We start from the raw sequence: 15,996 nt of genomic DNA, 5'->3' as shown, positions 1-15,996 counted from the left end.
AAGGAAAAATTCATCTTCTTTAGCCATAAGTTAGGTGTCATGCAGAACAGCTTCCTTGCTAAGAGGTAGTGTTAGTTTAGGTGGCTTGGATAGTTGTTCATCCATATGTACTTAATTAGAAAATAATTTTGCTAACTAATAGGTTAGATTAGGGAAAAATATATGTTAATTGATTGACCACTTTTAGAAGCAACTAGAAATTGACTTGGTTAGGGTTGTTAAGTTGTTTTAATCTTGACCATCGATTGAGAATCAATCTTGGTCATTAGTTTTTCAATAGGAGTAGAACAGAAGAGGGTCAGGGGGCATTTGGAGAACAATTTTGTAGAAGCATTTGTAGTGTTAGTAAATGAGTTTGCAGTGATAGAAAATTGTCTTGTAGTGTTAGCAAGGGCACAATGATAGCATTGGGGATAACAGTGGAGGAATATCAATGGGAGAAATTAGGAGCTCAAAATATTAGTTGTAGACTAATTTTTAGTAGTTTAATAATCATTTACAATAGGAGATTAATAATTGGTGACTGCAATAGGAATTTTCACAAACCTAAAATTCTTAGTTGCAATCTTTAACTCATTATAACTGAACATTTGAAGAAAAGAGTTAGATGAATCTTCAGAACTCTTAGTAGATTGTAGCACCCACCTATGTCACGTCCTCCACATTACATATGTAAAAATATCCAAAGAAGTGTCAAAAGCAATGAACTACCAAGTACTGCAAGAAGAAGTATGGCTTTAAGTTTGTGGGACAATGGTGGACCAAGACTTGCAAGGGCAGAGGAAGCTACTCAAATGAAGATGTTTGAATTAGTTTTTGTTGCAAAGTTCCACAAGTTTAGAGGAGTTCCAGACCAGATGTTGTAGGGTCCTGAAGATGGATTGAAAGTGTAAGTAGTGCACGAGTAATTGGTGAGGTAGGATTTTTTTCAAGCCATCTTAGAGGTGAGATCAACTGCAAGGTATGAGAAAGCGTGCTCATCAAATGATGTTGCATAAGATTCGATGAATACATCAGTGGTGCAATTCAAGGGGCTCTAGAAAATAGCCACTTGACCACCAGTCTTGCAAATCATAAGCTTCATTGTCTTTCAAAGTGAATCCATCAACACAATTGCAGAACTAAAGATTGTCAGAGTTGCAAGTTCTATAAGCGCCACAATGACCATAAACAACACATTCTTCTTTTAGTAGAGACCAGAACACTTTCCACTTATTGCCACTGAACTGATAATATTGAGCATTTCCAGACTTGGTCAACATGAAACATGTAAGCTCTATCAACTTCTCAGTGACTTCCAAATGGACATACATGTTGGAACTCTTCATTTCAAAACTGATAGGTACATAATCAATGTCAATTAGAGTGATCCTCAAAACAAATTCAATATATATCTATGAGATTTCCACAATCGATGAATATGAGTTTTAGTTTCCAGATTCGATTGTGTGTAGTTTTTTATCATCAACGTTTCGGATCATACTGCATGATCCATCATTAGGATGCTAGAGAACATGAAGAACAAAAAATGATAAGATGCAATCCTGATGATGGATCATGCAGTATGATCCGAAATGTTGATGATGAAAAACTACACACAATCGAATCCAAAAACTAAAACTCAAATACAATATAAGTTTAGTAACAAATTGAGGGTCAAAAATATACTCTTGCTGTGAGTTGCACCTTGCATTTTCGTCTATTATAGTGTTGCATGTGAAAGGTTATGTAGACAATTAGACAATGTCCCAGTTAAGTCAAAATTATTTGAAAAGAAATTTGAGAATATATGGTGGGTATGTTACCTCAATTATGACTTTATTTTCAACTACTTTTTATTTTATTTTCCTGGATAAATATGAGGTATCATTTTATAATTCTTTTTTTGGTTTATAATTTTTTTGATCTAATATAAAACTAGTAATTGCATCTTAGCGTTCAATTGTTAAATAAAAAATATGTGAAATATCAATTACAAGAAATTATAATTCATTTTATTTGCATACTCTTCTATAGTATATTTAAGTATTTTCAAAATAGAAAACTAACAATAAGTATTACAATCATATCATATAAAATTTAAAATATAAATAAAATGATATGTATCTAATCTATAACAATAGATTCATTTTTAAATAGATATTAATTTAATCTATAATAATAGTCATGTCTATGAGCATAGTCGAAGAACCAAAATCTTGTACAAAGCTAAAGATACCCAAAGCAAATGGTGTGAACATAGTTTTAGCCTATGAAAAACTGTAAAGAAAATGAAATAATCTATCACCAAGCCCAAGATCCTATGCATCTCAAAAACTCATGCATAAGGTGCACTTATCCTCCTTATGAAGGAATATTTCACTACTTTTCTAGATAAAAGGCTTGCCCAAGTTTGGTATCTATATGCAAAAAAAGACACGCCTAGATAGTGCAATAACAAAAAAAGGACCATTCGTATAGGATAAATTAATAAATCTCTCTTTGGGCATGTTTTGTAAAGACACTTGAAGCTACATTACTACTATTAGTTACTCCTAGTTACATTGAATATAGTCTGCAGTTACTCTTCATCTTCCTTCATTTGAGATATGGATATATATTATATACTCTTCTTTAGATCATATTATTTTTATTAAGTAATTCTTTGACTTTCAAATTCTTTTAAGAATCACAAAAATTTAAATCTTGTACATCTCTAGATTTCATTTCAAAACTGAGACTCTATCATATTATGTTTATTTGCAACACAAATTAAGAAATCCATTCACTAGGGTCTAACCAGTATGTACAAAACAAGGCTTCATGTGAAAGTTATGTTGCTATAATATTTGAGTATTTTGTTAGAAACTTAAATTGAGATCAAAATAAACATATGAATATATTCCAAAATTTAGAATCAAATAGAATTGGCAAGTCTCATGAGATGGAATTGACATTAGTATCTTCTACCTACACTTGTAGAGTTTAATTTAGAATTTGTGGCTTTTGGTAAAAGGTTCGAGTGTCATGTCTACTGTTTAGTTGTAACAGCATGGTGATGTGGGAGTCGAAGATTAACAACACAATGATGTGGGAGTCAAAGATCAATTCTTCCAACACTAATACCCTTCTCTTAAACAAATAATCATAAAAAATAAAACTAATTAACTATATTTCATAAAATTTTCACTTTCCATATAATTAAGTTAAGATGGTGGTATACAAATCTTTATTGATGTGTTTCATTTTTTTTAAAATGTTAGAGCCTTACACTCACCAAGACTTGATTCTTGGTAGACTCTTTATGAACTTTTCAACTTCACCACCAAATCAAAGATCTTTTAATATTAACATACATTTTAACTAATATAAGAATTTAGTTATATGCTATGCTAACTTGATAACATCACTATCGATCTGGTTCGCTTGATTATCAATTAGCAAAATGCTTTGAGGTTCAATCTTTCCTTCCAGTATTAGCACCAGTTATTCCTCATCTCTTTGAATGCATAGCAATCCAACAATACATGCTCTTTTCACCTCTTCAATATCTTTCTCCTCTGCAAAACCCTCCTCCACAACATTTATCATGTTTCCTTGGTGGCTTTGGGTTGCGGTCCATGCTGGAAAGTAATACCTACTTGAATCCTTCACGTTTAAATCGAGACTTCTTCGCCCAGAAATGATTTCTGAAAGAGTTATACCAAAACTATACACATCAACCTTGCGAGTGATGGGAAGGCCCGAAATCCATTCTGGAGCCAAATACCCTCTCGTACCCCTCGTTGTGGTCAATATGCAGCTTGAATATCTATCCATAAGCTTTGCTAACCTGAAATCAGCTAACATTGGTGAAAAGTTAGTGTCTAGCAGAATGTTCTTGGGCTTTACATCGCCGTGAATGATGCAACTTCTGCACTCCTCATGGAGGTAAACCAAAGCTCGAGCAGTGCCTAAAGCGATCTGGAATCGGGTCTTCTAGTCGAGTATCTTTTGTTTTCTTTTAGAATTACTGGTAAAGAGTAAGTAATTTAGAGAGCCATTGGGCATGTAGTCATAAACCAGTAACCATCTGGATCCTTGTGCAAAGAACCCTCAAAGCCTGATCAAATTTGCATGTTGTATGCTTCCCAGAGAACTGATTTCTTCTCGGAAGTGCTTATCATCTCGACTTGACCTAGATTCCAATTTCTTTATAGCCACAAGTATACCATCTTCTAAAGATCCTTTGAAAATAGAGTCAAATCCTCCGCTCCCCAACTTGTACCTAAAATTCCTTGTTGCAATCTCCAACTCCTTGTAACTGAACATTCTTAAAAAACTGTCTGTCGATGAATCTGCACAGCTCTCCACAGATTGTAGTCGATGCCGTCGTCTCCACATAAAAAATGAAAAGATACCTAAAGCAATGGCGATAGCAGTAACAACACCAATTGTTAGAGGCATGACGGCTTTTAATTCAATGGAGGGTGATGGTGGATGATTGAACTGTGTGAGGGCAGAGGCAGCTACTCGAATGAAGATATTCGAATTGGTTAATTTTGTTGCAGAGTTGCACAAATTAAGAAGAGATCCGGACCAGATGTGGTAGGGGCCTGAAGGCGGATTGAAAGCATAAGCAGTGCACGAGCAGTTTCTGAGGCAGGCTTTCTCGCAATCCCTCTTAGTTGCGGGGATAGAGTAGGACAGAGCATGATCATCATAAGATAGTGTTGATTTGGAGTCGATGAATATATTGGTGCTGCAATTTAAGGGGCTCGGGAAAACACAACCACTGGACCACCACTCCCGTGAATCCCAGGCTTCATTATCTTTGGGCTCGAAGCCTTGTACGCAGCTGCAGAATTAATAATTATTGGGGTTACTGATTGAGAAAGCACCACAGAGACCATATACATCACATTTGTCTCTGGACACAGACCAGAACATGTTCCACTTATTTCCATCGAACAACGCATGTTGATAATCTCCGGACTCCATCATCACAAAGTGCACGAGCCTATTTGTCTTATGATTCAGTGTCAAAAGTGTGAAAAATTTAACTGTTGTAGTCACTGATTATTAATCTCCTATCATAAATGATTATTAAACTGCTGAAAATAAATTCTCAACTAATATCAAAAAATAACACAACTGCAACTTCACTTATAAAATACGAAAAGAAATGTGCAACACAATGAACACAATATTTTCGGACAAATTGTCGCTAGAAAAACCCCTAAAGGAAAACCAATTCTACAGATGAGAAATTATATTAAACTTCAGCAAATCAAGAGATAACAAATTCCTTACCTCTTACTGGCAAAACTTCGACAACCTCCTAATTTATCCTGCTGATATTCCCCACTACTATTCCCACACTAACACTGTGCCCTTGCTAACACTGCAAGATTGTTTGCTAACACTACATACGTTTCTCCAAACTTCATGTTCTCCAAATGCCCCCTCTGACCTCCTTTTATACTACTCCTGTTGGTAAACCAATGGTCGAGATTGATTTACAATCGACGGTTGAGATCAAAAAAACTAACAAACCTAACCAAGTCGATTTCTAGTTGTTTCTAAAAGTGGTCAATTAATTAACAAATATTTGTTTTTAATCTAACCAATTAGTTAGCAAAACAATTACTTGCTAAATAATGGAAAATCGACAAACAGCTGTCCAAAGCTAACAAAACTAACACTCCGTCTTAGCGAGGAAGTTGTTTTGCAGAACACCTAACTTATCTCTGAAGAAGATAAATTTCTCCTTCCCCAATGCCTTAGTCAGAATGTCTGCTACCTGCTCCTCTTTAGGTATGTACTGTAGCTGAACAACTCCCTTTGTACACAATCTCTGATAAAGTGATATCTGATATCTATATGTTTAGACCTATCATGAAACATTGGATTCTTAGACAATTTGATGCAACTCTGATTATCACAATGTATCATAGTAGTCTCAACCTTCTGACCAAACAAGGCTACTAACAATTTCCGAAGCCATATAGCTTCACATGTCACCATGCTAGCTGCTATGTATTTTGCTTCTGCTGAACTTAGAGCCATAGACTTCTGCTTCCTACTGAACCAAGATACAACTCCTAATCCCAAGCTAAAACAACACCCTGAAGTGCTCCTTTTGTCTGTTGTACTTCCTACCCAATCTGCGTCAGTATAGCCTATCAACCTAATATCTTCACCTTGAACATATCTGATTCCATACTCAACTGTACCACACAAGTAACGTAGCACATGCTTAGCCACTATCCAATGCATTCTCTTTGGTTCAACCATGAACTGACTAAGAGAGTTTACTGCAAATGCTATATCTGGTCTAGTGTTGACCAAATACATAAGCGAACCAATCAACTATCTATATAAAGTAGGATCTACATCTTTCTCCTTAGTTGTATCTACCTTCCTCCAATTCGTGATCATGGGTGTAGACATGGCTTTGTAATCCTCCATCTCGAATTTCTTCAAGATTTCAATGCAATATTTCTCTTGACCAAGGAAAATCTCCCCATCTATCTGCCACACTTCCATGCCTAGAAAGTAGTGCATAAGTCCTTAATCCTTCATCTCGAACTCTTCTACAAGGTTCCTCTTGCAGTTCACTATGAGCCCTAGTGAACCTATAAGAAATAGGTCTTCCACATAAAGAACAAGAATGAAAATCTCACCCAGAACCATCAAGTAGTAGAGGTTAGCATCTGCTTCACTCTTCACAAAGCCCATTTTCTACAAGTATGTATCAATGCACTCATACCACGCTCTAGGAGCCTACTTGAGTCTATACAATGCTTTCTTCAATTTGCACACGTGGGTCTCTTTGCTGTGTGCTAAAAAGCCTTCTGGTTGTTCTATGTATACCTCCTCCTTCAACCCACCATTAAGGAATGCTGTCTTGACATCCATTTGATGGATTTGCCATCCTGTTTGTGCTGCAAGTGAGATTACAACTCGTATAGAAGTATACCTGGCAACTGGAGTAAATGTCTCCTCATAGTCTATTCCCTCCTTTTGAGAGAACCCTTTTGCCATGAACCTCGCCTTGTATTTCTCGATGCTACCATCTGCACCATGATTTATCTTATAGATCCAGTGTGATCCAACTACAACCCTATCTGTTGGTCTAGGTACTACCTCCCACACATCATTCTGCATTATTGAAGAATATTCCTCAACCATAGCATCTCGTCATACCTAATCTTATATAGTTTCTTGATAGCTAGAAGGCTCACTATCTACCAATTGACTAACTAATGCCACATAGTCATTGAAGTTGGCTAGTTGTCTTCGTTGTGTAGTACTCTTCCAAGGAGCTCCCACAAACTCCTGAGTATTCCTTTGTGTATTTGGAACCACATGGTTCCCCCTACCAACTGTAGAGGATGAAATGTCAACCTCTAAGTCTTCTAGATGCATTTCTTGTTGCACCTGTTGCTCCATACTCTGTGAATCTTCACTAACTGAGTCTACACTCATACTGGTAACTATGCCTGAGCTTTGTTGCTCTTGACTTGGTCTTCGAGCTTCTGTTGCCTGCTCACTCTGATCATCTGCTGGCAAACCTCTAGATCTCCTGAATGCCTTGTCCTCCATGAACTTGACATCCTGTCTGACAATAATTCTCTTAGTCCTCGGAATGAAAATCCTATATGACTTTGAGGTCTCACTGTACCCAACAAAGTACCCCCTCTCTACAGTCTGATCTAACTTTGTACATGTATCTCCAGGAATATCGAAATATGCAAAACTCTCAAATATCCTAAAGTGACTAACATCTGGCTTCTTCCCTATGAAAGCCTCCTCTGGTGTCATCTTCCCTAGCACCTTGTGTGGAACTCTATTCTGAATGTAGACTGTTGTATTACACGCCTTTGTCCATAAGTAACGGGGCATGTCCTAGTCATGTAGCATAGCTCTTGCTGCCTCCAATATAGAACGGTTCTTCCTCTTAGCAACTCCATTCTGCTATGGATTGTAGGGAACAATCCATTCTCTCTTGATTCATTCTCTGGTGCAGAACTCCTGGAAGACATTTCCTTTGTACTTGCCTCCATTGTCTGACCGAAGAACCTTTATCTTCTTTCCTGTCGAGTTCTCCACAAGAGCCTTGAACTCTTGGAATCGACTGAAAACCTCATCCATAGTCTTCAAGAAGTATATCTAGGTCTTTTTAGAGAAATCATCAATAAAAGTAACATAGTACTCATATCCTCTGAGAGATTTCGTTGACATCGGTCCACAAACATCTCAATGTACTAGATCAAGAACACCCTTAGATCTGGTGTCACTCCTTGAAAAAGATGCTTCTGCAAACTTCCCCAACACAAATCCCTTACATGCATTGTCATGCTCTGTGCTCACCTCTGGAACACCTGTCACCGTCTCATGAAGCAATCGAAGTGCTCCATGATGAATATGGCCCATCCTCCTATGCTAAGCTCTCCAAGATCTCTAGGATTACTGTTGCTCATAAGTGCCTTAGGAGTATCAAACTGCAATCTATAAAGGCGACTACTCCTAACTCCAATAGTTATGGGTGATTTCCAATACTTGTGCTTAATCAACACATTTGTCCCTCTAAAGAGTACATTATACCCCCTATCCGGAAGAACAAAAATAGAAATCAAATTCATACCTAAGCCTAGTACATATAACACATCATGAAGTCGAATTATCTTTCTATTCTCCCTCTAAAATTGAGCAGTCCCTTTCCCAGCAGGGTTGAGTTTGGACAAGTTTACCATAAAAATATGGATGTTAATGTCCTCCTCCTTGTAACTGGAGAAGTACTCTCTAACTCCTGTCATATGAAATGATGCCCCACTATCTATATACCAAACACACTATGAGGTTGAGATAATCATACAAGCTATGAGTGCAAATTCATCTTCCATTCTACTGGAGAGTTCCTCTGGACTTGCTGAAGCTCCCACCTGCTTCTTACCCTTCTTCCTCTATGGGAAATCACTGACATAGTGGCCAAACTTGTGACATCCAAAGCATTTGACCTTAGAGAGGTCCTTCTTCTTCTTCTCACTTTGTGAAGTTGATCCTTTGCTAGATCCCTTCTTTGCTTTCCCTTTACCTACTAGGGCAACGTTCTCTTGTTCCACCTCATTTTTCTGACTCTTGTTGGCCCCATTGACAAGACTTAGTTTAAACTCCTCCTGAGTGAAATCAGTCCATAGTCAATCCCAACTCGGTAAAGTATCTCATCCACTGACAACTTGAACAAAGACACTCCATTGTTTAGTAAACCCATTTAGGGCTATTCTCACTAGCTCATCATCACTAGGGCTATCTCCAACAGCTGCTAACTCATCCTTGACAAGTTTGAGCTTGGTGAAGTAACTTGTGATGTCTTCTTCCTGATTCATTCGGGTATTCTTTAGCTTCTCTCTGAGAATCAAGTTCCTGTTGGTGGTAGCATTCTGGTATAGATTTAGAATGGCATCCCACATCTTCTTTGCCGTATCTAGCTCTGCGATATGTGGAATAATATGATCCTTGACACCATCAAGGATAATACTCCTCGCTTTGGCATCGTTCTTTCTATATGCTGCAAGCTGGGTTGCATCCGTTGGTATAGGTACAACACTAGTAGCATAATCCTTGATACCATTCTCTTCTAACAATAAAGAAATTCTGGCCTTCCAAACACCAAAATTTGAGGCACCATCCATCTATCCTGATCTCTCAAACTAGCTAAAGCCATCTCAAGGGTTTAAAGCAATAATAAATCTAAAGAGATCAAAATTTCTTTCTTATGGCAAAACTCTTCTACCCTTAACAATGCTCTGATACCATGTGAAAAATTTAACTATTGCAGTCACTGATTATTAATCTCCTATCATAAATGATTATTAAACTATTGAAAATAAATTTCCAGCTAATATCGAAAAAAAACACAACTACAACTTCACTTATAAAATACGGAAAGAAATGCGCAACACAATGAACACAATATTTTCGGACAAATTGTCCCTGGAAAAACCCCTAAGGCAAAAGCAGTTCTATAGATGAGAAATTATATTAAACTTCAGCAAATCAAGAGATACAAAATTCCTTGCCTCTTACTAGCAAAACTTTGACAACCTCCTAATTTATCCCATTGATATTCCCCACTGCTATTCCCATACTAACACTGTGCCCTTGCTAACAATGCAAGACTGTTTGCTAACACTGCAAACCTTTCTCCAAATTTTATGTTCTCCAAATGCCCCCCTGACCTCCTTTTATACTACTCCTGTTGGTAAACCAACGTCCGAGATTGATTTACAATAGAGGGTTGAGATTATAGTTGTTTCCAAAAGTGGTCAATTAATTAACAAATATTTGTTTTTAATCTAACCAATTAGTTAGCAAAAAAATTACTTGCTAAATAATGGCAAATGGACAAACAGCTGTCCAAAGCTAACAAAACTAACAAAAAGCATATACAAGCCGGAGCTAGTAATTTCAATGGTGACATTGAAGAAATTTTTTCTTGCCATTTCTGGAACATGACCTAAAATTTTACCGTCCCAAACTCTGCCATCCCAGTACTTGATAGAGTTATTCCACATTAGCACAAATTGTTTGGCACCAGATGGATCCACTTGATGGGAGAAATGCCCGAGAGCTGGTTCCGACGAGCTTTTACAAGAGACCAGCTTTTGTCGTCCATCTCGGGCAACCAAGTATCTGTCGGATTGTCGAAACTTTGCCACACAGTTTCAGGTTTGTTCTCATCGCTCAACATCAGAAAATTAGCAGAATCTAATATCACAGCCCGAGATGCCTTTCTCAATATGTTGACTGACCAAATGGATGCGCCCTCTATATCAAATAGATCCAATTTGCCTTCTCTTGACAACTCCAAAACTCCAAATTTATTTCGTGCGGGATTCTCTCTATTGGCCACCCAAACGATTTTCTTCTCTGGTATATTGGCATACTAGATTCCAATATACCAGTTCTTAGTTCCATTTGGACTGAAGAAACCAAATTCAAATGTGTCGTTCTTTAAAATTAATGTCTGGTTTCCAGCAATTGAGGTGCCCAATGTGAAAAATCAAACTATTGCAGTCACTGATTATTAATCTCCTATCGTAAACGATTATTAAACTGCTGAAAATAAATTCCTAGCTAATATTGAAAAATAACACAACTGCAACTTCACTTAAAATATGGAAAGAAATGCGCAACACAATCAACACAATATTTTTGGACAAATTGTCCCAGGAAAAACCCCTAAGGGAAAACCAGTTTTACAGATGAGAAATTATATTAAACTTTAGCAAATCAAGAGATACAAAATTCCTTGCCTCACACTGGCAGAACTCTGAAAACCTCCTGATTTCTCCCGCTGATATTCCTCACTGCTATCCCTGCGCTAACACTACGCCCTTGCTAACACTGCAAGACTGTTTGCTAACACTGCAAACTGCTTCTCCAAAACACTTCTTCCCATCCAAAAGACCCAATGACCCCTTTCTATACTACTCCTGTTGGTAAACCAATGACCGAGATTAAATCTAACCAACGGCTGAGATTAAGACAACTCGACAACCAATAATAGAATTGGTTGCAAAGTGTCCAAAAGGAATCACTAAAATTAGTAAATAATAACCATTTACTAATTTTTTGGCAACTGGACAAACAGCTGTCCAAACCACCCATAAATACAACCGCTATTCATAGATAAGGATGAACAGCTGTCCAAGCTACCCATAAATAGTGCTGCTATTTTCGGGTCAGAAATAACAGTTGTCCAACTAACAATAATTAACACTCCCTCTTAGCGAGGAAGCTGTTCTGCATGACACCCATCTTATCTCTGAAGAAGATAAATTTGGCCTTTCCCAAAGCCTTCGTCAGAATGTCTACTACCTTCTCATCTGTAGGTATGTATTGTAGTCAAACAACTCCCCTTTGTACACAATCTCTGATGAAGTGATATCTGATATCTATATGTTTAGACCTATCATGAAACACTGAATTCTCAGACAACTTGATGCAACTCTGATTGTCACAATGTATCACAGTAGTCTCAACCTTCTGACCAAACAAGGCTACTAACAACTTCCGAAGCCATATAGCTTCACATGTCACCATGCTAGCTGCTATGTATTCTGCTTCTGTTGAACTTAGAGCCACAAACTTCTGCTTCCTGCTGAACCAAGATACAACTCCTGATCCCAAGCTGAAACAACACCCTGAAGTGCTCCTTTTGTCTGTTGTACTTCCTGCCCAATCTGTGTCATTATAGCCTATCAACCTGATACCTTCACCTCGAACATATCTGATCCCATACTCGACTGTACCACATAAGTAACGTAGCACATGCTTAGCCACTATCCAATGCATTCTCTTTGGTTCAACCATGAACTGACTAAGAGAGTTTACTGCAAATGCTATATCTGGTCTAGTGTTGACCAAATACATAAGCGAACCGATCAACTATCTATATAAAGTGGGATCTACATCCTTCTCCTTAGTTGTATCTACCTTGCTCCAATTCGTGATCACAGGTGTAGACATGGCTTTGCAATCCTCCATCCCGAATTTCTTCAAGATTTCAATGCAATATTTCCCTTGACCAAAGAAAATCTCCCCATCTGTCTGCCACACTTCCATGCCTAGAAAGTAGTGCATAAGTCCTAAATCCTTCATCTTGAACTCTTCTGCAAGGTTCCTCTTGCAATGCACTATGAGCCCTAGTGAACCTGTAAGAAATAGGTCGTCCACATAAAGAACAAGAATGAGAATCTCACCCCTAACCATCAAGTAGTAGAGGTTAGCATCTGCTTCACTCTTCACAAAGCCCATTTTCTGCAAGTATGTATCAATGCACTCATACCATGCTCTAGGAGCCTGCTTAAGTCCGTACAATTCTTTCTTCAATCTGCACACGTGGGTCTCTTTGCTGTGTGCTACAAAGCCTTCTGGTTGTTCTAATTAATACCTCCTCCTTCAACTCACCATTGAGGAATGCTGTCTTGACATCCATTTGATGGATCTCTGCAAGTGAGATTACAGCTCGTATAGAAGTATACCTGGCAACTGGAGCAAATGTCTCCTCATAGTCTATTCCCTCCTTCTGAGAGAACCCCTTTGCCACAAACCTAGCCTTTTATTTCTCAATGTTACCATCTGCACCGTGCTTTATCTTATAGATCCAGCGTGATCCAACTACAGCCCTATTTGTTGGTCTAGGTACTACCTCCCATACATCATTCTGCATTATTGAAGAATATTCCTCAACCATAGCATCTCGCCATACCTGATGTTCTGCAGCTTCCTAATAGCTAGAAGGCTTACTATCTACCAACTAACTAACTAATGCCATATAGTCATTGAACTTGGCTGGTTGTCTTCGCTGTCTAGTACTCTTGCTAGGAGCTCCCACAAACTCCTGAGTATCCCTTTGTGTATCTGGAACTAGATGGTTCCCACTGCCAACTGTAGAGGATGAAATGTCAACCTCTAAGTCTTCTAGATGCATTTCCTATTGCACTCGTTGCTCCATACTTTGTGAATCTTCACTAACTAAGTCTACACTCATACTGGTAACTGTACTTGAGCTTTGCTGCCCTTGACTTGGTCTTGGAGCTTCTGTTGGCTGCTCACTCTGATCATCTGTTGGAAAATCTTTGGATCTCTTGAATGCCTTGTCCTTCATGAACTTGACATCTCGTCTGACAATAACTCTTTTAGTCCTCGAAATGAAAATCCTGTATGCCTTTGAGGTTTCACTGTACCCAACAAAGTACCCCCTCTCTGCAGTCTGATCTAGCTTTGTACGTGTATCTCCAGGAATATGACAATATGCCAAACTCCCGAATATCCTGAAGTGACTAACATCTGGCTTCTTCCCTGTGAAAGCCTCCTCTGGTGTCATCTTCCCTAGCACCTTGTGTGGAACTCTATTCTGAATGTAGACTGCTGTATTACATGCCTCTGCCCATAAGTAACGGGGCATGTCCTGGTCATGTAGCATAGCTCTTGCTGCCTCCGATATAGAACGGTTCTTCCTCTCAACAACTCCATTTTGCTGTGGATTGTAAGGAACAGTCCATTCTCTCTTGATTCCTTCTCTGGTGCAGAACTCCTGGAAGACATTTCCTTTGTACTCGCCTCCATTGTCTGACCGAAGAACCTTTATCTTCTTTCCTGCCGAGTTCTCCACAAGAGCCTTGAACTCTTGGAATCGACTGAAAACCTCATCTTTAGTCTTCAAGAAGTATATCCAGGTCTTTCTAGAGAAGTCATCAATAAAAGTAACATAGTACTCATATCCTCTGAGAGATTTCATTGACATCGGTCCACAAACATCTGAATGTACTAGATCAAGAACACCCTTAGATCTAGTGTCACTCTTTGGAAAAGATGCTTTCGCAAACTTCCCCAACACACATCCCTTACATACATCGTCATGCTCTGTGCTCACCTCTGGAACACCTGTGACGATCTCACGAAGCAATCTAAGTGCTCCATGATGAATATGGCCCAACCTCCTATGCCATAGCTCTCCAAGATCTCTAGGATTACTGTTGCTCATAAGTGCCTTAGGAGTATCAAACTGCAATCTATAAAGGCGACCACTCCTAACTCCAATAGTTATGGGTGATTTCCAATGCTTGTGCTTAATCAACACATGTGTCCCTCTAAAGAGTATATTATACCCCCTATCCTGAAGAACAGATACAGAAATCAAATTCATACCTAAGCTCGGCACATATAACACATCATGAAGAGGAATTATCTTTCCATTCTCCCTCTGAAACTAAACAGTCCCTTTCTCAACAGGGTTGAGTTTGGAGAAGTTTCCCATAGAAATCTGGATGTTGGTGTCCTCCTCCTTGTAACTAGAGAAGTACTCTCTAACTCCTGTCATATGAAATGACGCCCCACTATCTATATACCAAACACACTGTGAGGTTGAGTTAACCATACAAGCTATGAGTGCAAACTCATCTTCCATTCTGCTGGAGAGTTTTTCTGCACTTGCTGAAGCTGCCACTTGCTTCTTACCCTTTTTCCTCTCTGGGAAATCACTGACATAGTGGCCAAACTCATGACATCCAAAGCAGTTGACCTTAGAAAGGTCCTTCTTCTTCTTTTCACTTTCTGAATTTGATCCTTTGCTAGATCCCTTCTTTGCTTTCCCTTTACCCGCTAGGGCAACGTTCTCTTGTTCCACCTCATTTTTCTGACTCTTGTTGGCCCCATTGACAAGACTTAGTCTAAACTCCTCTTGAGTGAAATCAGTCCATAGTCGATCCCAACTCGGTAAAGTATCTCGTCCACTGACAACTTGAACAAAGACACTCCATTGTTTAGTAAACCCATTTAGGGCTATTCTCACTAGCTCGTCATCACTAGGGCTATCTCCAACAGCTGCTAACTCATCCTTGACAAGTTTGAGCCTGGTGAGGTAACTTGTGACGTCTTCTCCCTGATTCATCTGGATATTCTTTAGCTTCTCTCTGAGAATCAACTTCCTGTTAGTGGTAGCATTCTGGTATAGATTTAGAATGGCGTCCCACATCTTCTTTGCTGTATCTAGGTCCGAGATATGTGGAACAATATGATCCTTGACACCATCAAGGATAATCCTCCTCGCTTTGGCATCGTCCTTCCTATATGCTGCAAGTTGTGTTGCATCCGTTGGTACAAGTACACCACTGGTAGCATAATCCTTGATACCATTCTCTTCTAACAATAAAAAAATTCTGGCCTTCCAGACACCAAAATTTGAGGCACCATCCAATCTATCCTGATCTCTCAAACCAGCTGAAGCCATCTCAAGGGTTTAAAGCAATAATAAATCTAAAGAGATCAAAATTTCTTTCCTAGGGCAAAACTCTTCTACCCTTAACAATGCTCTGATACCATGTGAAAAATCAAACTATTGCAGTCACTGATTATTAATCTCCTATCATAAACGATTATTAAACTGCTGAAAACAAATTCTCAGCTAATATTGAAAAATAACACAACTGCAACTTCACTTAAAATACGGAAAGAAATGCGCAACAC

The 15,996-nt window shown here is 38.5% G+C and overlaps 1 protein-coding gene and 1 pseudogene across 1 annotated transcript; both read right to left on the bottom strand.

Annotated features, from left to right (window-relative positions):
* Positions 1–3,465: 3,465 nt before the first annotated feature.
* Positions 3,466–3,828, bottom strand: LOC149539365 (G-type lectin S-receptor-like serine/threonine-protein kinase SD2-2 pseudogene; annotated as a pseudogene).
* Positions 3,829–4,074: 246 nt separating this feature from the next.
* Positions 4,075–4,959, bottom strand: LOC149539364 (G-type lectin S-receptor-like serine/threonine-protein kinase At2g19130). Its single transcript, XM_089802557.1, has 2 exons — positions 4,901–4,959; positions 4,075–4,816 (listed from the first exon to the last, which is right to left on the bottom strand). Exons 1-2 carry the CDS (start codon positions 4,957–4,959, stop codon positions 4,075–4,077), a joined length of 801 nt encoding a protein of 266 aa, XP_089658683.1.
* Positions 4,960–15,996: the final 11,037 nt, after the last annotated feature.

The sequence above is a fragment of the Cupressus sempervirens genome, chromosome 9, assembly GCF_028749045.1.
Source record: "Cupressus sempervirens isolate cs-2001-9-10 chromosome 9, ASM2874904v1, whole genome shotgun sequence".
NCBI classification, from domain to species: domain Eukaryota; kingdom Viridiplantae; phylum Streptophyta; class Pinopsida; order Cupressales; family Cupressaceae; genus Cupressus; species Cupressus sempervirens.
This window is presented reverse-complemented; position numbering and strand designations above follow the sequence as displayed.